Genomic DNA, 23,858 nt, shown 5'->3' on the forward strand with positions numbered 1-23,858 from the left:
CCTGTGTACTCAAATCTACTGCAATAAAATTCAACACATCACATTTTTTTTGCTTGTTTGCTGCATCTTTAGTTATTCCACAGCTTATACTTAAGATGTGGTCCCTCAAGATGTCACAGCACTCAGGTGTGGCCTAATCAGACTTTTGTATTGTTATTATAACCCAGGACACCTGCCAGTTTAAAAGACAACATTCCATTATCCATTGAGATAATTTTCTGTATGTGATTTACAATAATATTTCAATGATACAAATAAATAATCCCTAAATATTTTTGGACCTTCAGTCCTAGTTTAATCCCATTTGGATGGTTCTATCATTTTGAATGCATGAGCTCACCTTTGGCAACACCAAAATTAACTTGCCATTCTGTCATGGCTTCTTTGTGATTTTAGGTTGCAGGAATGCTGAAATTGTCTTGGTAGGCTTTTAGAGCTCCAAGCATAAAACTGTAAGTCACAATTAGGCCATTTAGCCCATTGAATCTGCTCCACTATTTGATCATGCCTAATTTATTATCCTTCTCAACTTCATTCTCTTGCCTTTTCCCCGTAAACTTTTACGCCCTCACTAATCAAGAACAATCAACCCCTGTTTTAAATATATCCCATGACTTATTTTCATATTCAATCATAGGAGTAGTTGATCTTTTCAAGATTTTCATAAGGCATTAGCAAATTCATCAAAATTTTAGCTGAAGTTACTGGCTGTATCCTATATGCTGTTGAATGTCAATGGCAATAAATATTGAATGAAGCATAATACTCTTAGAAGTAGACAAATCAAACCAATTTTGCACTTACCATTTTGGACTGTAGATCTATTAGCTTCTTAACTCTGAATCGTTTAACTGATAATTGGCAAGAAAGCACAAGGTATTAGATGAAAATATGGCCACTCTTTAAAAAAAACCTTCCTTTTGTTTCATATCATGTCAGTGAGAAACATTCTGGATATTTTGCTGTGTATAGGTCTTTTACAACAGCATTTTTATTACAATTGAAACCCTCATAGCGAAGTTGCAAGCTGTAGTTTGCAACATGATGAAATAGATGTGAATGATCAGAGAGTTTGTTAGAAAGAAGTTTATCCAGGTTTCTCAAGCAGCATATCAACCAAGCAAAATCGATGTCATATGACTACTACAGTATATCTGATCATGACTATCTCATGGTATTATAGGACAAGTATTTCCATTATGCTCATCTAGCAATCTTAAGTAGGGCAGTGACAGACCACCACTAGCTGTGCAAGAATCTAACCAGTAGCTTCAATTAGCGACAACAAAACAGAATTTTCTTATTTTGTAATGATCAACTTTTACTTGAATTTACAGATTATGAAACAATCACTAATGTCCACCAATTACCAGCTAAAACAATCTCACGTACTGGTGACAATCATGTTATCAGACCAGCTCATCCCTGTCCTGAGTATCAGTTGTTTGGTAACTGGCCAAGTCACCCTTCCCTAACTACAGAACCTCAGTAACAGTGGGAACTTTTAAGGCCAGATTCTGCAGGCCATTAGTTGGCTTCATTCACACACCCGCTTTCCCTTTGTTTTCCCACAAAAGTTCACACTATCCTCAACACCCATCTTCTGGTTGATGCAACAGATGCAGTTTGTTAAATCTCCAGATCCCTTGGCTTTGAGTACTCAAAAAATCTGCTCACACTGCATCATCCTGTTTGTGTTTCAGCCTTACATTTATCTCACTGCAACTGAATATATCAGAAGAGCTACAATTCTTCAGAAGCTTCCTCACTCAGAGGATGGTGAGAGTGTGGAATGGGCTGCCAGCGTTAGTGGTGGATGTGATTTTGACTTCAATGTTTAACAGAAACTTGGGTAGATACATGGATGGGAAGGGTATAGAAGGCTATGGTTTGGGTACAGGTCAACGGCAGTAAGCAGTTTAAATGGTTCAGCATGGACTAAATGAGCAAGATGGGCCTGCTTCTGTGCTGTAGCTTTCTATGACTCCAATTAAAAATGCACCATCTATTATGACATGCTCTGGGTGATTTTGCGCATCTTTATGCATATAAATGCCTCCTTTTTACTTTTTCCCTTCCATTTCCACCTCTTTGCATCATTTGTAATAATTCAATGAGTTGTCTGATTTAATGAGCTAATCTATTCCCTTGAATAAAATATAATTTCCTTTGATACTTGACCAAAGGCAAAGCAATCCCCATATTATAGATGTGAAGAGAGAGCAAAGGAAAGTGGTGAGGTTTGTATTCCTAGAAAACAGCCAATATTACATTTTCCCATAATGCAAAACCTTGTCGTTTGCACATGGATTAAAGAAACAAGTTGAAAAAAATTGTGCTCTTCTATTTCTGCTCCCCCAACAAAAATTCTGCATGACTGAATTTTATTCCTTATCTCAATTTTTTTAAGTAGTAATATGTGAATTCTGAAAGTAAAAAGTTTCATAACATGGATGTGCCTGTGTTTTGGGTTTGATCTGCATTTTGGAATGGCTGATGAACAACTTCACTTCAGTAACAATTTGAGATTCATCATTTCCAAATGTGTGCTCAGAGATCAATCCAGATTTGGGGGAGCCAAGGTTATTACCTTCCAACTTGTCAGCATTTTCTCAGTTCAAAGCCAAGCTTCACAGAAAAAAAATTCAATCCAAGTCACTTGATTTCCTCACAGCATAATGGGATCTTATGCACGGTAATTTTTTTTTAAATGCCTGAAAGCCCCATAAATGTCTTTACAATACCATTGAGCTATTAATACAGGTTCACTTAAACATGTTTTTGCTGCAAGCTTACCACCAACATCAAACTAATTATACTCTGGAAAAGATGAGATGGAAACATCTGTGCTATAAACTGGCTGGAACATTTCCTTCAAGATAAATGAAGAATTGTGGCATTGATCAATTGACTGATTAAACTTATATTTTTAAACTTAGAACACTGAACAGATTTCAAGTGCAATTTGATTCTCAAGTTACTGAATGCTGTTGTAATTATGATACACAATTGAAGCATTGTAAAATACAACTGTGACAAATCAATATACATACCATTTTCCTTTTTTGTCAACAGGTACAATAGGTGACATATATATGGGCACTGGAAAGAAAAAAGATCTTATTTAATTCACACTATTAGAAACATCAAAAAGATAAACATTTTTCATACTTTTTAAAAAGTTTCACCTTCAAAATATTAACCTGAATCTTATTTTAAGCATACCTGTATAGATTACAGATATTTGGTTATTTCTCATTATAACAGATTCTTTATTTATAAAGAATTATAACAGATTCTTTATTTAATTAAACCTCTTGCATTTAGAATGTCAAGGAGAAATTTAACTGTGGTGTTTAAAGTAGAAAAGGAATTTAAGGATTTAGGTATGAAGAAACTATATTCAGAGAAGATATTATCATGTTGCAAAAGGGCCATTTTGTAATGAAATTAGGAAGCACTTTCCATATACACATGCACACAAAAAGAATTCACAAATCTATGAATACAAAGCAAATATAAATTTTCAGGACTGAGAAATATACCCCTTTATAGATGATAGATTTTTTTTTAAATAAAAGAGGCAAAAATGAAATTAAGGTACAAATCAGCAAAACTCCTTCAGGCATGAGGGGACAAACGATCTCAAGGCATCTCTACACTGCAGTTCTACTCCAGATAGTATTGTGCATTTAATATCATAGACCATCATGGAGTGTTGACATTTTAAAGAAAGATGTCCACACTGCAAATGCCATCGTTAGAATTAAGACTCTGCACTCAGCGTTTCACTCATTATCAAGCTATAGCAACTTTTCTCAACCTTTTTGCCCTGGAGGAACCCTTTAAATAATTTTCAGGTCTTAGGGAACCCTGTATAAAAATTATTATATCTACAGTTTACAGTACATTAGCATGATCAGTAACTTGGAATATAATCCAAAAATGATTGTCAATGCTCTTTTGAGTGGAGAATGAATTTTTAGCAAACCATTCTTGAAAGAAAAGGTAGTTAAGCTTAGTTTACCTTTCTTGTAATTAATCCTTCTCTCCCCCTTTCATAAATTTTAAAAACTCATAAGGCAAACATAATAAATTTCTGTTTAATAACTGCATTAAGCCAAAATAGGATTTAATTTTTCTAAAGGTCGACTTTCTAGGAGGTGCTCATGGAGTAAGGTACACTTTGGTTTTGCTCCATTCCCTTTACTTTTTTTAACCCGTAACCACCCTTATTCATTTTGTTTAGACCTACACTAAAGGGTTTATATACAGTTTTTTTTAACTTCGATTTTAAGTTGTTGGAAGTGGCAACTCTCAGACGAATAGACGTTAAAAACAGCAAAGATTCCGATGGCAAGGAAAGGAAAAATGGAGACCCTAAATCACCTACGGATATCCCATTAACTTCTGACACAATTTCGAACCCTCCAGATGAAAAGTTCAACTGTCAGGATGAAAAATTTGACCATAGATTTTCAGCGATGGAAGGAGTTTTAAAGACAGTTGAAGATAATCTTAGGTCACTTAGACGTGAATTTGAACAACAACAAACGAGAATCTCAGAACTCGATGAAGCTGCTCGCCGAAGGGATCGAAAGATTGAAACCTTGGAGCAAAATTTACCTTCGATATCTCAAATGTTGCAACATTATAAATCCAAGATTATCGACCTTGAAAATCGCTCCCGGAGACAGAATTTGCAGATAATCGGACTTACCGAAGGCGTTGAGAAGGGGGATCCGGTTAAATTCTTTTCTCAATTTTTAATAGACGTGTTTGGACTGGAAGTCTTGGATACCCCTCCATTAATTGACCGGGCCCACCATATTCCTTTCGCCAAATCAACCATAGGTTCTAAACCAAGAGTTGTTATTATTCAGTTTCACTACGTTCACATCAAGGATCATCTGATATGAGCTGCTCGAAGAAGAGGAATGATTGAATTTCAAAGTTTCAGATTTCGTTTGATTGAGGACTTTGGTCCCGAAGTTTTAAGGGAATGGATGGCTTTTAAACCAATGTCTTCAGAATTTTTTCAAAAAGGTTTCAAACCAGCTCTCCTTTACCCAGCTCGTCTGAGAGTTGTCCTTCCTGATAATTCCCACCGTTTCTTTAAATCCCCAATCAAGCTCAAAAATTTCTCGATGATCTGAATTTGCCTCCTAAGATCTAATTACTTTACTGCTTCTTTTTTTCATTTTTGTTCCTATTGGGTTTTTTTTGTTAGTAATAGATTTACAGCTTTGGATCCTTGATAATCCGAGGGCTTACGTTCTTGGTTTGTAGTGTAGGTATTTTTTTAATATACTTCTTGATTAAAGTTTTTCTTTCTTAATGACTCTGTCTGTTTTTCTTTAATTTCTATTTTTATTCTTACTTTCTCTGCTTTTGAAGGTAAATAAGTAGAAGACTCGGGGCTTAATTTTGTTTTTGAAAGGTTTGGGGAAGTATTTGGTTCTTTTTGTCTCTTTACATTTCAAGATGGCGTTTATGCCTTTCTTCCCCTACGCTGTTTTTTCTATCTAGTTGCATCATTTTCTTACTGTTTCGATTTGAAAAGTACTAACAATATTAACTGACACTTTTTAAAAAATACTAATAAGATAATATTTTGTCCTATGCTTTCGATAACTGTAGCTTTCATTTATTTAGATCAATTTTTTGGGGGTGTTTTTTCATATAAATATGTATCTTTTGGGCTGTCTTTTAGAAAAATGGGGTGAGATTTAGTGTGAGATTATTTTTTTGGCTTCTCTTTGCCTTTCTTCTGGGTCTTTATGGGTGGGGGGTGGGGGTCTTTCTATTTTTAGTCTAGTTTTTTTCAAAGAGGCTAACTTGTAACTACAAATATGTCCGAAATGTCGTAACTTCCAGTTCCTCTTCAAGCCTTTTTTCCCTCTTCTGGAGTCATGAGTTTCTACTCTGGTTAACCCTTTACATACCAAATAGTTCACTTAAGTAATATGCATAAGATTATTAACTTTGTTTCGTGGAATACAAACTGTTTAAACCACAGGATTAAACGGAAATTTTTTTTTAATGTATTCCACAGAATGAATGCCCACATTATTTTTGCACAAGAAACTCATGTGAGGAGAGAGGATAATCAGCGTTTTTTAAGGTTTTGGCAGGATCAACAATATGATTCGAACTCAAATGCCAAAGTAAAAGGAGTTTCCATTTTCATAGACTCTTCAGTATCATTTATTCATTATGAAACTATTTCAGACCCAAATGGTAGATTTTTGTTACTTACCAGTATACTTTTTAATAAAAAGGTTGCTATGGTGAATGTTTATGCTCCAAATATTGACCATCCCGAATTTAAAAAAAAATTCTTCTAAAGGTCAGCTTTGTAAATTAATTTAAATCAAGGTTGTCAATTGATTTTAATTAATGCTATTTATAACATGAAAACTTAATTGCAATGTTGAAGCTGTGTATTGTGACAACATCAGGCTTTTCTTTTGTTTCCACTAGAGAAATGAAACCCCTCACAGAGCCAACCATTGATGGGGCACCATCAGTACAGATGCCAACACAGTTCCTCCAAGAAAAACCTTTTGTTTCCAGATACGAAGACCAAACGTTAAATATATCTTGGCCTTTGCTTGTTTCGGCAGCTCCTTGCAACGGAAAAAGTTTTCTTGTATTTCAGTATCATTTACAAATCTTACAAATGCTACATGATATTTATTGGTGACTCATCAACCTGGAGAGAATCTGTTGTTCTTCAGTTTATCACGTCAACTTATCGTACTGTTTGAGAGAGAAACCTTTTCAATTTCTTGTATTGCATCTTGTCCTAATATTTTACCCACTATAATTTTACATGCTTGGTGGTATTAGGTTACATACTGGTAGTATTAGGCTCTCACCAACTGTGTGACTTTTAAGTAGCCTTCATGATAAAGAGACTTTTTTGTGACCATTGTTGCATAATAAGAATAGCATAAAAAACTGAACAAGAAAACCATAAAAAAATAAAAACTTCACAGTACAATTCACTTCTAGCCGACACAATCCACCTTCTGCAATGTTTACAACAACAGCAAAGCAGCAGGCCAGCAGCTGAGTTGTGGCAGGTACAAATTTCTTCTTTAGAATGAAAATTTCCCTCCAATTTTCTACTACATTGGTAGAGTTTGTTCACTCCCATAAGTCAGTCAATGGCACGCAAGGGGAAGTTGTGGGAGGTAATTCGGGAGGGAAAGGCTGATGTCACAGCCCAAATTGGGCAAGTCCATTCAATACTCAGAAAATGCACTTTACACTCATTAGCCTACTGTCCTCCCCTCCATACAATACAACGCTCACCATCAGCCAACCGTCCTTCCCTCAGTGCAATACAGTGCTAACATCATCTATGGTCTCCCTTACCTCGCATCAAAAACTGAGAATAAACTTGGTTTACTAACACTGCGAGCTCTAGCATCGTGAAGTTCAAAAAACAATATTTATTTATTTTTAATCACGATCTCTCACAGAACCCCTAGCGACCACTCATGGAACCCCAGGTTTCCGCAGAACCCCAGTTGAGAAACCCTGAGCCATTGATTCACTTTCACATATTATCAGTAAGTATATTGCGCTATGGCACATAAAATTTACCTGATGAGAAAATCTGAAGTATTTCTTACCAGTTTGTCATTCTGAAGGAAGAAGAAAATCATGCCGTACAATGAATGTATATGTTTCTTTGAATCCAACAGATCAAACACAGCTAACAACCACTTGAAAAATAGTACCTGCAGATCAGAAAAGTTAATTTTTCATCATCATTTAGTTTATATGTCACTTCCATATTTCCAAATCTTCTCCATATTTGTTTCACTTACTAATCTTTAATAAATCACTTGGACTATTTCTAATCTCAGAGCAAATTTTAAATTGTAATTGGTTTTCCTTTTGCCATTCATTGCTTACTAATGGTCATTAATGGAAGTACAGTTGAGATATAAAAGTGATTTGAATGAAATTCTGTGAAGAAAATCACCTATGAAGTAAGCATCCACTGTAGCTCAGGTGCAGGCCTGAACTTAAAACTGTGTCTTAAATAAAGGCACAGTTCCCTGTTCTGCAAAAGCATTTTGACTCACCTGGACATTAACACTAGGTTTCCTTGTACATATCCAGGAGATGGCTTTAGTCACTGCATTTTCAGGAACTACTGATGCAGGAATAAGGCATCTTAAGATGCGTGTATTAAGCCTGTCAACTTTAAAAGAAAGCATTCATTTCATCAGACCCACTGTACCAAAATGAAAACATTTAGTTACAAGAGAAGAATGTGACAATGTATGAAAATATTTTACACTTTACCATCTAAAAGTCTAATTTGCAACTGCAATTTGTTCAATTACACCACAGATGGTGTCATCAAAATTTTTGATATTTAATAAAACAGGCTCAACTGAAGTTTTCCATAACAGCATTACAATTAATATTCACTAAGGAAAAACAAATTATTATATACTTTTCTATATCATGCTTTTTAATCCTTTTTAAGTTTTCTTTTGTACGTCATTAAGTTTGGTTACCTAGTCTGGCACTCATAGCCACATCCAGAAGTGCTTCAATCACATCCGGTAGCAAACCCTTCTCAAAAGCAATGCCTTCAATTGTCTCCAGATAAAGAATTCCTTTTGATGGATTTTTCTCCTCCACTGAACCAAAATAGAAAATACAATTAATATGGTCTTTCTCTTTTGCACACTTAGATCCCATCTCACGCAGCCTCTGCTAATTTATAATTTACATCTTGGATGGGAATCACAAATAAGAAACCATGTTGAATTTTTCTCTCGTTAACGCAGAAGCTCCATGACCGGTCAATTGTAGATTCTACTTGCTAAAACATTAGTAATAAACAACATAAATGGAAACCACAATCCACCAGCTATAATATTATCACTAAAATCCTACTAAAGTACAACAACCTAAAGGCATTGTTCATAAGAAACAAAAACAGGACAGCCATTAAACCCTTTATGCCTGCTCGGACACCAAGTGAGATCATAGTTGTGTACTACTTTAACCTTCCACAAGTTTATACCCTTGCCCTCATTTTAGACACCTCCCAACACAAAACCATTTGCACTATCTGTACAATTTATCTCAATCCTCCTCCAAACTTACATACATCTATTATGTCACCCCCCACCGCCCCCCCCAGCCGCCCGCCTCTACCACAGCAGAGAAAACAAAACTAGCACACATCTAGTCTCAGAACCAATATGGTCCATGTTAGCAATTTTGGGTTTAGCACATTTAGCGGGCAACTTTGGCCACCTGTCTTCACATCTGAATTGTGGATTTGATTTTACTGCATGTCTGAACAAGGAGTTTACAGACTAGGCAGACCAGGAAACAGGAACTTAGCTGATTGTCTGCATATGCAAGAGTCCAATCAAAATTTCATTGCATGGATGTGACAATGATTAACACTCATTTTGAGTGTGATGGTGGGAAGATTGTAAATATGGATTTGTTTGACCTGTCCTGAATTTTCTTTGATCCTTAGCACATAAAATGTGTGTAGCATTGGGCATAGACAGACCTTTCAACCTAAAGAATTTCCATATAATGCATGTTCTATCTTGTTTTGTCGAATAAAGAAGCTGCTTCATAACTACTAGTTCTTTGGTGATTTCATTCACACAACATCTGGTGTGATTTGGTGTCAGAAGTGGGATACCTTTGTGCAACCCATCGTGTGACCAGCAATCTTAGCAGTCTAAATGGGTGAGTATTTTTAAAATTAGCACTCACACTTGGATTTGTTAGGGTCAGTGGAATACGAGAAGATGAGGTATCACAAACACAGAGAGCTGAACTGGTAGATATAAAAGTAGTGTGCGCACAAGTATGTGTGTTTATGTAAGAGACGAAACTTTGTGTGTTAATTTGGTGAGAAGGAGCTAACAGTTGTGAAGCATTGTTATTGAAGGTTTGGGACGTCGGTGGGGGGCGTGTATACTCGTTCTGAAGGCTGCATTTTAGCATACACATTTTGCAAGTGCGATTCAAAGGAATACAGCAGGCATCACAAATTCAGGTTGTGGAGTACATACTCTGTGGTTTTAAGTACATGCTATTTAATCAGTACCCGTCATTTATATTTTGCACAATGTGGGAATTAGAGTGGAGTTATTTTGGGGAGAGGTTTTACCCAGGTATATCTGTCAGATGGCACCAGCTGAGGTCAGGCAATGTCAGGTTGATTACCCTAATGATCTGGACCAGCCCTTGACTCTAATTATGACCATTTATAAGTCTTTCACACCTGGGGAGAAACAGAGCATTTTGTCAGAGTTGCCTTTACTTAAAGTTGCATGTGGGGATTCAGAATTCTGGTGCAAGCTTGAGGAAATGGTTGAAATTCACCAGATGTACCATAAAGATATACACATGTTGGTAAAAGCAATGTGCCCAATGAAAACGTGGAGCAGTATGGCCCAGGGGGTGCAGGATGGTAGATGGGCAACTACCAGGAACACCAGCAATGAAGAAAGATATTGCTCTCTTAAAGGGGAAGTGAGCAGCAACTGGGGGGAGGTGTAAGTAACCGGGGAACGATAATGGCAGTGATTCAAAGAGCTGATGAGACAGCTATGGATTATGCAGAAAGTAAATATTGAGTGTATGAAGAGTATTCAAAGTTGGACCACTCTTCCTGAAAATGATGAAGGAAGGTCTGAACTCAGCCCACCAGGAAATTTCAGATTTAGGGATAGCGGAGGGGTCAATCCACTCTAAGGTAGGTTTGTGGGCTGGTATGATAGACCAAAGAAAGTGGAAGAGAAATCGTAAAGTGGCTATAGTGGGTGCAGCTGCTGTGATGTCACAGAGGTTTTGTTTTGTGTGCTGGCAGCCAGGGCATGAAGCAAGGTACTACTGGAATGGGCGTGGGAGGGTAAAGGAGTTGATAATGCTACAGCTGTGGCCTATCAGGACATGGTTGGAGGCAGTGTCTAAAAAAGAAAGAAAAATAGGTGAAAGTCAAGCATACACACAATCTCTCACCCTGTCGGTGCCCAGTCTGACCAATCTGACTGTCAATCAGATCATAGAGCTGATGAAGACGGCTTCTGAGTCAGAAAAAGATGAGCTCCTACCACCTACGCTGATGACCCATGGATGTACACAACAGCATTGTTATGGGGCTGGCATTGCAATATGTTAGTTGACACTGGGGCATTGGTATCAATAATTGACCTTCTCTTGCCAACAACCAGATATGTTATTTATATTACGGGTGGAGGAAGAAAAACAGTAAAAGCAGAGAGAAGCGAGTCGCAAATAATCCAAATCTGGGGAATGTGGCTTCCAATGTATTTTTGGGTATGTCCAAATAATGAGGGTATTATCCTTAGATGAGACATCCGAAGAGAAGCAGGAATCATTATAGTTTCAGGAAAGGGAGAAGTAATACAGACAAGCCAGGGGCAGCGAACCTGTACAACCAACAGAGAACACAACCTAGCCAGCATAGATGCACTGACAGCTGTTCAGGGTATAGTGAAGGAACTAAAACACCAGGGGATACTCAGAGAGACTGCGCCAACTACTGACTCGCCTATATGGACAGGAAAGAAGCCTGGTGAATCATATCAGTGAACAATAGACTATACTGCCCTTAAGGCCACACTGAGATTGTGGGGAACTGTGCAACAATCCTAAATGGCATGTCTCCAGGACACAAAGTTTTTTCAGTTTTGGATATTGTCAGTGGATTTTGAGCACTCCCCTTAGCACCCAAGTTCTAAGACCAGTCTGGACCTGGTTGGGCACCAGAAATGGTGGACCATGCTCCCCAAGGGTTCCACAATAGCCCAGCCATTTCTCATAAGGTGATGGCACAGACGTTGAAAAAGCTCAATCTAACACCGTACTGGTTGACCAGCTTACAGTATGTAGATGATCTACTAATTGCTTCAGAAGATGAAACAGGTCGTTTAGGGGCAATAGCCAGTGTAGAGATACTGCTAGACGAGGGGTTTAAAATCAGTCCACACAAGGTGCAGGTAGGAAAGCAAACCGTACAGTACCTGGGCTACACCATTTTGCAGGGGAGGAAGGTCATGTCAGATGATAAACAACACTCAATGCGCTGGAGGAACTCAGCAGGTTAGTCAGCAAAAGTTGAAAAGATTAGTCGACGTTTTGGGCCAAAACCCTTCGTCAGGACTGAAGGAAGAACTTTGGGGAGGGTTTGAAGAATGCTGGTAGTTGAAAAAAACAGTAATTTGAAAGACAAAGGGGTGGGGGAGGGGAAGCAGGGAGGTGATTGGCAGGAGAACAATGCAAAGTAGTAGAAGGAGGCGGAACTCTGAGGGAAGTGATGTGAAATAGGAATAGAGGAAGGGAGGGGGAGGGAATTACCGGAAGTTGGAGAATTCTATGTTCATACCAAGGGGCTGGAGACTACCTAGACGGTATATGAGGTGTTGCTCCTCCAACCTGAGTTTAGCCTCATCATGGTAGTAGAGGAGGCCATGTATGGACATATCTGAATGGGAATGGGAAGCAGAGCTGAAGTGGGTGGCTACCGGGAGATCCTGTCTGTTGTGGCAGACGGAGTGGAGGTGCTCGACGAAGCGGTCCCCCAATCTGCGTCAGGTTTCACTGATGTAGAGGAGGCCGCACCGGGAGCACCGGATGCAATAGATGACCCCAACAGATTCGCAAGTGAAGTGTTGCCTCACCTGGAAGGACTGTTTGGGGCCCTGAATGGTGGCAAGAGAGGAGGTGTAGGGACAGGTGTAGCACTTACGCTTACAGGGATAAGTGCCAGGTGGCAGATCCGTGGGGATGGATGTGCGGATAAGTGAGTCACGGAGGGATCGATCTCTGCGGAAAGCGGAGAGGGGTGGAGAGGGAAAGATGTGCTTAGTGGTGTGGTCCTGTTGAAGGTGGATGAAGTTGCGGAGGGTAATGTGCTGGATCCAGAGGCTGGTGATAAACATTCAGCCATCAGATGATTGCCCCGACCAGTAAGCATAAGGGGACTGAGGAAGGTAATGGGTCTTTTTAATTATTGCCATAACTTCATACCAATGTTCTCAGCACTAGAGGCCCTGATATAGGAGGGAAGCTCCCTCTGGAGGAAGCAAGATGAAGGCCAGATAAGGAAAAGACTTTTACAGATATCACAAAAGCACTGGACCCTGCTGCCACACTAGGATTACCAGATGCGGTTTGTCCCCTTCAACTATACAGCAGCAAGGAGGGAGAGTACTACAATGCAGTAATGGTGTAGGACCATGGGGACACAGAAAAGCGAGTGGCATATTATTCAAGGGAACAGATACCCAATGCAGTAGGACTTCCTCACTGCATAGCAGCTTTAGACTGCACTGCGTGGGCAGTGAATCAGTTGTAATGATAGGACAATTCATACTAAACTCGGCCCATATCACTGTAGAGCTCCTGAATACAGGGTGGCTGAGAGCAGTCACAAACAGCTGAAGGGCAGATGCGCAGCATGGGTACCTAACACAATAACTGCTGAAAGCAGCAAGTCTGCCAGCGGAGGTGGCAGGAATAAAGTAAAAGCTCACCAGAAAGGGGAGAGTAAGGAGCAGAAACAAAATGTGTGGACAGACATCAATGCGAAGAAGGCAGCAGAAGATCAAGAGGCAATTGAAATTGAAAGCGTGCAGGAAGAAACAACGGAAGCCAGTTTAGAAAAATTATATGAAAAGGCAGGAGAGAAGGAAAAATGGAGCAAAGGAGAAATCAGAAGGGAGCTGAACACCAGGGGAGGAAGGAGTCATGTATTAGGTGGATACTACTGAAGTTATATCACAGGTGATGGCACCAGGGAAGGCAGAGCATGATCACAAGCCTCCCACAGGACTGGTGGTGTCCGCTGCTGTATCATTTGTGCCCAGCATAACCCTGGTAAGGGCATAACACGACAGCTGGCAAACCTGCAATGGCCAAGGGGATTCTGGGAAAACATCCAGATGGACTTCATATGTGGGGGGGGGGGGCGGTGGGTGGGTGGAAGCTACTGTCTAGTAATTATGGATCACTTCACCTGGTGGGTAGAAACTTTCCCAACAAGTTAAAGCAGAGGCAGCAGATTCCACAACTTCTATAGCATGGAAGACTGAGAAAGATTGCACAAGGTATCTGAAGGCAGTCACCCCAGCCTGCATGGGGAATGAATACAAATGAGCTGATCCCTTTCAGCAGTTGGGCCAGCAATCCAGTGGACAATTTGGAAGGGGGTACAACCGGGGAGAGGTCCTTGCAGCCATTCAAATATAAATCACCCCAACCCCTTCCTGCATGTTGATATGGGGGCCTGTGAGCCTGATGCACTTGCCTTACTGGTGCCCCTAGAAAGAGAGAGTTTTAGCTACCAGAGAATGAAGGGGTGAAGATGGGGAATGTGATTAAGCTGCAGTCAACCAGCAAGGGAAGAGACAACAGACATACGAATGAAGACACATCTCTAAAGACTGTGTTCAAATTTCTGAAACAATTTCTCTGCTTAACATTTCGTAGGTAACAAAAAAAATTAGAGATAATAGAGTAGGTGTAGATGCACATAAAGAAATTGGGGGGGGGGGGGGATTCCGAGGCAAGGCATTTCTGCTGCCCTACTTGAATAGATCCTCCTTAACATTGGCCTTTATTGGTACAACTTTATTTTTGTCCAGGAGGGCCAAGAGGAGGTACTGTTAGAGTGATTTTTGTATTTAGCATATTTAGAAGACAAGTTGGGCCTCCTGTCTTTATGTCTGAATTATGGATTTGATTTTAATCCAGCTCTGAACAATAGGTTTACAGACTAAGCAGACCAGGAAACAGACACTTACCTGATTGCCTGCTATGCAAGAGTCCAATCAACATTCCATTGCATGGATGTGACAGTGATTAACACTCGTTTTGGGTGTGATGGTGGGAAGATTGTAAATATAAATTTGTTTGACTTTTATCTTTAGCACATAAAATGTGTGTAGTGTTGGGAATAGATAGACCTTTCGACTGACAACATCTCCATATGATGCCTGCTGTGTCTTGTTTTGTTGAATAAAGAAGCTGCTTTATAACTGCTAGTACTTTTCTCCGGTAACCTCATTCACACAAGACAATAGTTCTGCACCCTCTCCAGCACATTTCCTATATAATGGTGACCAGAACTGTACACAATACTCCAAATGTGAATTTACCATGGCGTTCTTGCTTTTATATTCAGTGCCACGGTTGATGACAGTAAGCATCCCACATGCCTTTTTCGCTACCCAGTGCTGGCACCTTCCAATCCGAAGGGTCTCGGCCTGAAACGTCGACTGTACCTCTTCCTAGAGATGCTGCCTGGCCTGCTGTGTTCACCAGCAACTTTGAGGTGTGTTGCTCCAATTTAAAGTATGTTTTCAATCTTTTCTGGTTCTAATGAAAAGCCATTGACCTGAACACTAGATCTGCTTCGATCTCCACAGATGTGACCTAACTAAATCATCATTATCCTCCAAATTTGAGACCTAAAAATTCCAGCATTTTTCTGTGCACTCCAACTAAATGATTGCACTCACCTAGCCTTCACCCTACCTACAACATCACGAGTAACTATGCTCGTCACCAGAAATGGTCTTCTTCAGCAGCACATTTTACACCAAGCAGTGTTCTATAAATGTTATCTTTAAATCAGAATCAAAAGTTACACTACTATCAGAAACTTTGCCCTTAAGATCAAAGATTTCCTATTCATTCCAACTATTCTTTCAATCATTCCAACTATCACCTCAGGTATAAGATTCCTTGTGCTTTGGAATCTTTTTGCATTTTTCTTTCATAAAGCCATTACATTGTCCAGACACTACACCCATCTTTTATTATTCATTGCCTTTGTCTCCCTTTAACTCTCACCATCATGTGTCATTTAATCTCTTGTAAACTCTAATACAAATCCTAATACCTTCTCTACAATTCGAAATTTACCGTCAACTTTTCTTAGTTCTCAGGTTCCTCAGTTTGAAAAATTACCCTTCTCACCCCACAGAGCTTGTCCCAACGTTTTGTTCTGATTTCGATCCCACATCTTTCAGTTCCCATAAAAACATAAGAAATAGGAGTAGGTCATCCGGCCCATCGAGCCTGCCCTTCATCTACCTGCCTTTTCCCCACAACCCTTAATTCCCTTACTATATAAAATCGTACCTAACTGTTTCTTAAATATATTTAGTGAAGAAGCCTCAACTACTTCCCTGGGCAGAGAATTCCACAGATTCACCACTCTCTGGGAAAAACAGTTTCTCATCAGTCCTAAATCTTCTCCCCTGAATCTTGAGGCAATATCCCCTAGTTCTAATCTCACCTACCAATGAAAACAACTTTCCTATTTCTATCTTATCTATCCCTTTCAAAATTTTGTATGTTTCTATAAGATCCCCTCTCATTCTTCTGAACTCTAGAGAGTATAGTCCCAGGCAACTCAATCTCTCCTCATAGGTTAGCCCCTTCATTCCTGGAATCAACCCGGTGAACCTCCTCTGCACTGCCTCCAAAGCCAGTATATCCTTCCTCAAGTATAGAGACCAGAACTCTTCCTCAATGATTCTATGCTATTTTTAAATCACATGGAAGAGGATCAATTTCTCTTCCTCAGCTGATGCAGCTTCTTGACCCAACTCCTTTCCTCCCACAGATGCTGTCAAACCTGCTGAGTTTTCCTAACAGATCTAACTCCGGATGACAGCACACACAGTCTTTTGTCTCTACACATCTCTAAACAAGCACTTCGGCTTCCACTGCAATTTACGCTGATGATCAATTCCATCAGGCAATCCTCACCGAGTACCCAGACACCCCCGAGCATCAAATTCAAGATCCCATTAACAGATATGGCCCGATTTCACCCAGCCTACCTCACCATCCTTTGCAGCGCCAAGTCCTGACACCCTGCTCGCTCCTTCATTCGTTTCACTTGACTTAAGTAAGTTGCAGCCAGGCTTTGGGGAGGGGGCAACCCTGACAGCCAGGCTTGCTCTCCTCCACACGGAGTTAAGATGACTGAAGTGGAATGGGATGTGGTCCCTGTTACACTTACCAGTGGTAAAGTACTCGACCGCTTCCTGCAGCGACTCCGTGTTAACGCTCGCCTCCCTAAGCCGAACATTCGGCCCACGGCTCCGATCCATTATCGTGAAAAATACCGGGGCACATTCAAATCCGCGCGCGCACCACAGGCCGTTGGCGCTTGCGCAGCGCAACGCGGAGGAGGAGCTGACGTCCGATGTATGCGACCGATGGGCTCAGAGCATGCGCATTGACCCATTGGGACGGGCTACAGGGATCTTTCCCATCAGGGTGGAGTGGGCAACTGAAAGAAACCAGAAACAGTTAATGTTCGTATTCAGTTCACCAAGTAAAGAACGCCAATTCTTTTTATTCTGTAATGCAGCAGAAAAATGCTGGAAATATTCAACAGGTCGGGTACCAGTTTTGGAGACAGGTAGACATTTCAAGTTAATGACTGTCAACGTATGATGGTGACGAAGGAGGAAGAAGGTTGCTGCAGAAAGCAAAGAGAATGTTTGCGTTTTGGTGAAGTCCAGGCTTTTCAGGTCATACAATGAGTTGAATGCTGTAACCGCAGCCATGCAAAAGTTAGTGTTTTTGTGCCAAAGCTTCAGGGCCGAGGATCCACATCATGCTTGCAGACAGCGTGGAATTCCGTCTGATGCTTCTGTCACGTTATACACTAAACTAACTCATAGCTACTACTACTCAAACTATTTTGGTAGTTTGTCAGTAAAAAAAATTGAAAATGTGGCAGCCAAAACAGAGACTTAATGGAATTCCGAGATAATAGGGGAATTCCAGAAATACCCAGTAGATCAAATAGCCTATGTGGAGAACGGGAGAGAAATGAACTTTGAGTCTGAGTCAGACTTTGGGTCAGACAGGAAACTGGTTATTAGACATTGTTAAAATCAATTCTAAAGTTAAAATTCTAAAGGGGACAACCTGTTAGATTGATGTTCTTTGAGCTACATTTGGTCAGAGTAGGATGGAAAATTAAACTGACAGGTGATTCAGTTGCCTCTGTGGATTGATTGGTTGTAGACCATGGAAATGGGTTGTTTGGGCCAATGTGTTACAGAGGGCTATCAAATGTCTTTAACTGTATCAGTTCAATTTCCAGCCACTCCCCCCAGCTTTCTCCACTCCAAGGAAAACAGATCAAGCCTATCTACACAAACTGAAAACACAATGTTGTGAATGTCCTCTGCAGTGCCTCCAGTGCATTCACATCTTAGGCTCATTAACAATAACATACGTCTTGAAATTTGTTGTTATGTGGCAGTACAGAGTGAGACATTAAAATGACTATAAAATACAATAAATAAATAGTGCTTAAAAGGGATAGCGGGGTAGCTTTCATGGGTTCATGCATGATTCAGAAATCAAATACCAGAGAGAAAGAAGCTGTTCCTAAAACCTCGAATGTGCATTGGAACCTACGTACCAGGCTATGATGAACTGGTCAGAATGCTCTCCGGGTGCATGTGTAGAAATTTGCTAGAGTCTTTGGTGACCTGCCAAATCTCAAACCCCTACTGAAATAAAACTGCAAGTATGCCTTCATGATTGCATCAATGTGTTGGGCTCAGGGTAGATCCTCTTAAGTGATGATGCCAAGGAACTTGAAGCTACTTATCCTTTACATTGCCGATCCCTCAATTAAGATGGTGTGTGTTCTCCTGACTTCTCCTTCCTGAAGTCCACAATCAATTCCTTGGTCTTGCTGATGTTGACTACAAGGTTGTTGTTGCAGCATCACTCAATCAGCTGATCTATCTCACTCCTGGTGACCTCTTCATCAGCATCTGAGATTTTACCACTTGGTGTCATTGGTAAATTTATAGATGCCCTTTGAGCTGTGTCCAGCCATGCAGTCATGAGTGCAGAGAGAGTACAGCAGTGGGCACCTATATTGATTGTCAGTGAGGAAGAGATATTATTACCTATCTGCACTGTGTCTCCCAATGTGGAAGTCAAGGATCCACTTGTAGATGGAGTTAAGGAGGCCCAGGTTTTGAAGCTTGCTGATTAGACTAGGAGTGCAAGTAAACTATTGCTTCACCTAGAAGAACTGTTTAGGTTCCTAGGATGTGGGAAGAGATAAGTTAACATTTCATTTTGATGAATTTTCATTGAAATTGGAGAATGGAATTTCTTTGATCTGAAATGCTATTTTGATTTCTCTCTCCACAGATATTGTTTCAACAGTTGAATATTTTTTTTCTTTTCAGTATCTGTAATATTTTAAATTTCTAAGGATGTCTCAGAATGGATAATGCAAGCCAGGAAAAGGTTCCTTGGAATTTAGGAAGAGAGCAGATATGTAGCTTTCAAATATTAAGGGAACTGGGGGAAAAATATTACTTCCTGGAATTTTGAAGTTTTAGACAAGACTGGATCTGTCAAGGGTAAAGTTAGGAATCAATTATGGCAGGAACTAAAAAGATTGCATTGGTTATTGATTCTTCTCCAACTATAAATTAAATAATTAAGATAGTTAAACTTTTGTAAACCAAAAATATTACATGATGAAGAAAATGTATCAAATAGATTTCAATTCAGTTAGATCATAACAGGTTCATTTCAGAGATATTTAACACATTATTAAAACAGTATGATTTTTTGTCACTCAAGCAGATATATTGACTTATTCTCAGTACTTTACATTATTTAAAATACTTCAGAGTAATCAACTATATTAATTATGAAATTTTAATTCTTTAAAAACACCAGACTTACAGACATTACATACAGTCAAGCTCCCATAATATTAAATTAAAAAGTCCAATGTACCTACATATGTCCACTCCTTAAAATGGTAAAACTAGTTTACCCTCCACTTTTAATAGTTCTTCTTATGAGTCTTTGGAATCCTGGGAAACTTGGGGTCCCAAGTCCATAGATTCCTCAAAATTGCCATGCAAGTTAATAGGAAGGTTAAGCAGGCACTGTCAAGATTCAAGATCATTTATTGTCATTCACCACTACAAAAGTGTAAGGAAGAATGAACGTTTGTTACTGCAAATCCAATGCAACATTAAAAAAAACACAATAACCATAAAGAACCCAAGAAAAAAATAATAAATATAAATACATAAGATGATCTTATATATATGGACTGATGCTGTGTAAATAAAGTGACACTTGGTCACTTATGGTCTGTTGACCTTCATTAGTCGAGGGATTGAGTTTAAGAACTGAGAGTAATGTTGCAGCTCTATAAAACTCTGGTTAGACCACATTTGGAGTGTTCTATTTAGTTCTAGTCACTTCATTATAGGAAAGATGGGAAAGCTGTAGAGATGGTGTAGCAGAGATTTTCCACAATGCTGTCTGGATCAGAGAGCATGTTTTATGAAGAAAGGTTGAGTGAGATAGTAGTTTTCTCTTTGGAGCGAAACAAAATGAGAGGTAACTTGTTAGAGTATAAGATTATACACTAGAGTGTGTAGAGTACACAGCCAATGACTTTTTCTCCAGAGCAGCAATGGCTAATACCAGGGGACATCCTTCTATGGTGAATGGAGGAAAGTTTAGGGGAGATGTTGGGGGTAGATTTTTTTTTATCATAGGAAGTGGTAACTACCTGGAATGCACTACCAGGAGTGGTGTTAGCGGTTGATACAGAAGGGACACGGATGAAAAAAATGGAGAGTTATGGGCTATGTAGAAGTGAAGCGTTAGATTGGTCAAGAAGTAAGTTAAAAGAACGGTTCAACATCGTGGGCCGAAGTTCCATACTATGATATTACACCTGATTCTGATTTTGTGCCATACTGTTCCATGTTTTGTGTTCTATGTCTTGTGTGTTTTTGACACCAATCATTAAAATATGATGGCAGTATCAATATTTTTGTGTATATTCTGACATGGTCAAAATCAACTTATAGCTGTTTGTAAAAACATAACCTATTTGTATCCAAAGTTCCCCTGTATACCATGAATATGACATCAAATGCAACTGTGTAACTGTTGAGGTGTCTATCCGCACAATTCTTTTTTGGTAAAGCTAGGGAACTTGGAATACCAATAATGTTTAACATTTTTGGTAATTTTAGTAAATAAATATTTGTTATATGTTGTGCTGTAGTAGATGGTGTCATTGCCCAAATCCCTCAATTAAGCCCTAGACCAGGGATGGCAAATCTTTTTAAGAGCATGTGCCAAAATTGGCAATAATCTTCTAAAAATGTTCCTTGCATTGGCATGGAAATGTAACAAAATGACATTTTTATCTGAAGCAAAATGTAACCTGTATTATATCAGAGGGCTTTGCTAATAGTATTCCTGCAACATTGTGCCAATGGACCTTGAATACAGTATATGACAAACTGCAGAAAGACAAGCAGATGTGTTACTGGAAGAATGCCAAGGACAATAATTAAGCAGATGCACAGAATGTCCTTGAACTGAATCTTAACACTTGGGTACAAAGGAGTGATTATGCTGTCTGTGTTTTCAAAGCTACCACTGCCTCTTGTGCAGTGCTAGTCTTCCCTTGCAGCAAGTAAAATACACAGTTTTATGATCGATCCACTCTTAGTTAATTATTGTTTGTTATAAGGTAGTGAAAAGGTGTTCAACAGAACTTGGGGTTGCACTGAGATGACATGTTTACATGTGGGAGCGGACGAAGGAGGATTCTGATGACCATCTGCTCCCAGCGAAACTCTGGTGGAGGAGTAATCACCAAAAAGTAAGTCTGCTTTTTGCTCTGTGTGGCCTTCCCAGGCAAGTGGCAAATACCGGGTTCTGCTCCACTTCCATTCTGGATCAGTTTATCTCTCCATGATTCCAATACCTTCAGCGTGGCAACCAGAAACATACGGGTACACCCTTGGCGTCAGGACGCACGAGATTTGACCTGTAAGAGTATCAGGGATGCACCAAATTTGAATGTTAAGAGTGTCAGGGATACATCTGGCGTCATGGGCGCACCAGCAAAAAGAGTAAGTAAGAGTGGTATTTGTGGAAACTGAGCTCATAAATTTAACCCCTATAGAACACTGTAGTAAACAAAAGAAAGAGAAAATCGGTAAGTAGGGTGAGGAAGAGAGACTAGAAATTGGTAATAATGAGACAAGGGAAGCCCTTCCCTGTCTCAAATAAGGGGACACAGGTATGGTATATGTTGAGTAATTATGGAAGGGATCAGTGGAAGAATTATGGGTGGGGAACCAAGGAGTGTATATTGACCTTGGACAGCAGGAGAGTTATGGGTCTTGGTAGAACAACTACTCGATCCAGAGATAGGTTTCGAAAAAGCTATTCACAAACTTAAAACTATTGTTTTGTGTCACAAACCTAGTATTTTGGATTTGGAAACATTAATGAGGCATTTTTAAATTAAAGTCTGTCACTGGTTAGCCCCAAGTACAAATGTTATGACTTTAGAAGTCAGGGTTTTCAATAACACTGTAACAGTGCCGGCCGGGCTAGAACCTTCCACCATGCCAAATGAAGATTTTTTTTTGAAATATGTATGATGCATTAGTGCTGCCTTTCCTTTAAAGACTAAATTGTTTAAGATTACAGAGACACAACATGTTAGAGGTGAGTCTGTAGAAGAATATATACAGAAGATAGTACCGAAAGTGGAACTATATTCAAGCAGCCAAAAGAGCGCATTCTGGGACCTGCAATTAGGGACACTACCTCACTTTTTCTTAATATACAGTACTTCTGTTTTTGCACATTTTAAAAAATCTATTCAATATACATAATTGATTTACTTGTTTATTTATTATTATGTTTTATTCTATTTATTTTTTTCTCTCTCTGCTAGATTATGTATTGCATTGAACTGCTGCTGCTAAGTTAACAAATTTCATGTCACATGCCGGTGATATAAACCAGATTCTGATTCTGATTAAACAGTGCCACCATCCAAACTCAGGAGAATTACATGACTCCAGGAACAGCGGCACCATCAGGACTCTGGGGAATTACAGAATGGACATAAGAGGACTCTACAGTGTCCCCTAGTGACTCACATGAGAATGACAGGGCTGAAACGAAAAGATTGACAACTACATTAGATAAAACTATTGTTAATTAATGTATTGACAAGCTAGTGGCAGATCAATTGACTATTGCTCAACTGCTCAACAGTTCTCTGCTGAAGGAGAAGTACTCAGGTGACCCTGTGACTCTTAATGAAGAAGTGTTTTAAACTTTAAAAGTGACATTGTGTACTGCACCTGCATTAAGTATCCTTGATTCAGCTGGAAAATTCACCCTGTATGTCAATGAGAAACACATAATAGTAGTCTTAATTCAAGAACATGGAGCATCCTGCTGCTTATTACTCTGCCGATGATTTGATTCTATACACTGATAGCTCCCTAGTGGTTGAGAGAGGGATTCAAATGGTTGTTCCTAGAACCGAACTGCTGACATCAGGCAACATATCACAGCAACTAGAAGGGCAAGGGCCCCCATATGGAGAGCAGTAAAGGTACATGTACTGAACTGACAAATCTCAGTCCTCCCTGTCGACTAAATGGCACTTATTGGGTATGTGGTTACCAGGCCTATCCCTGGCTATCAGGCATATCTCCTGAGCATGATGGGAAGTGGAAGAGCTGTTGTTATCTTGCTTACGTAGTGCTCCACAGGTGACACTTGGTGTCACTACCTCACCACCCTCTGGACTGGCAGCAGCAGAGGCCCAGAGCAGAAGCTGAGAGATTCCGGATGATTACTTTTCTGGGATATGGGACTGCGAGGCTGTCTTGGGAACTAACTAATATAGCATCAGCTTTGGAGAAAATACCAAATGGAACCACAAATGTCTGATCAAACTCAACAAGAAT

At 39.6% G+C, this 23,858-nt stretch overlaps 1 protein-coding gene across 1 annotated transcript in view; it reads right to left on the reverse strand.

Annotated features, from left to right (window-relative positions):
• cenpi (centromere protein I) overlaps positions 1-17,245 on the reverse strand; it is a 100,477-nt gene extending 83,232 nt beyond the window's left edge. The window contains exons 1-6 of the mRNA XM_063060812.1: positions 17,066-17,245; positions 8,544-8,669; positions 8,103-8,221; positions 7,644-7,751; positions 3,054-3,102; positions 805-851 (exon numbers count right to left, since the gene is read on the reverse strand). Of these exons, the coding sequence (XP_062916882.1) occupies positions 805-851; positions 3,054-3,102; positions 7,644-7,751; positions 8,103-8,221; positions 8,544-8,669; positions 17,066-17,156 (540 nt within the window). The 5' untranslated portion in view covers positions 17,157-17,245. The remainder of the gene's footprint in view (positions 1-804; positions 852-3,053; positions 3,103-7,643; positions 7,752-8,102; positions 8,222-8,543; positions 8,670-17,065) is intronic.
• Between the last annotated feature and the right edge of the window lie 6,613 nt (positions 17,246-23,858).

This window comes from Mobula hypostoma, chromosome 10 (assembly GCF_963921235.1).
Source record: "Mobula hypostoma chromosome 10, sMobHyp1.1, whole genome shotgun sequence".
Classification (NCBI taxonomy): domain Eukaryota; kingdom Metazoa; phylum Chordata; class Chondrichthyes; order Myliobatiformes; family Myliobatidae; genus Mobula; species Mobula hypostoma.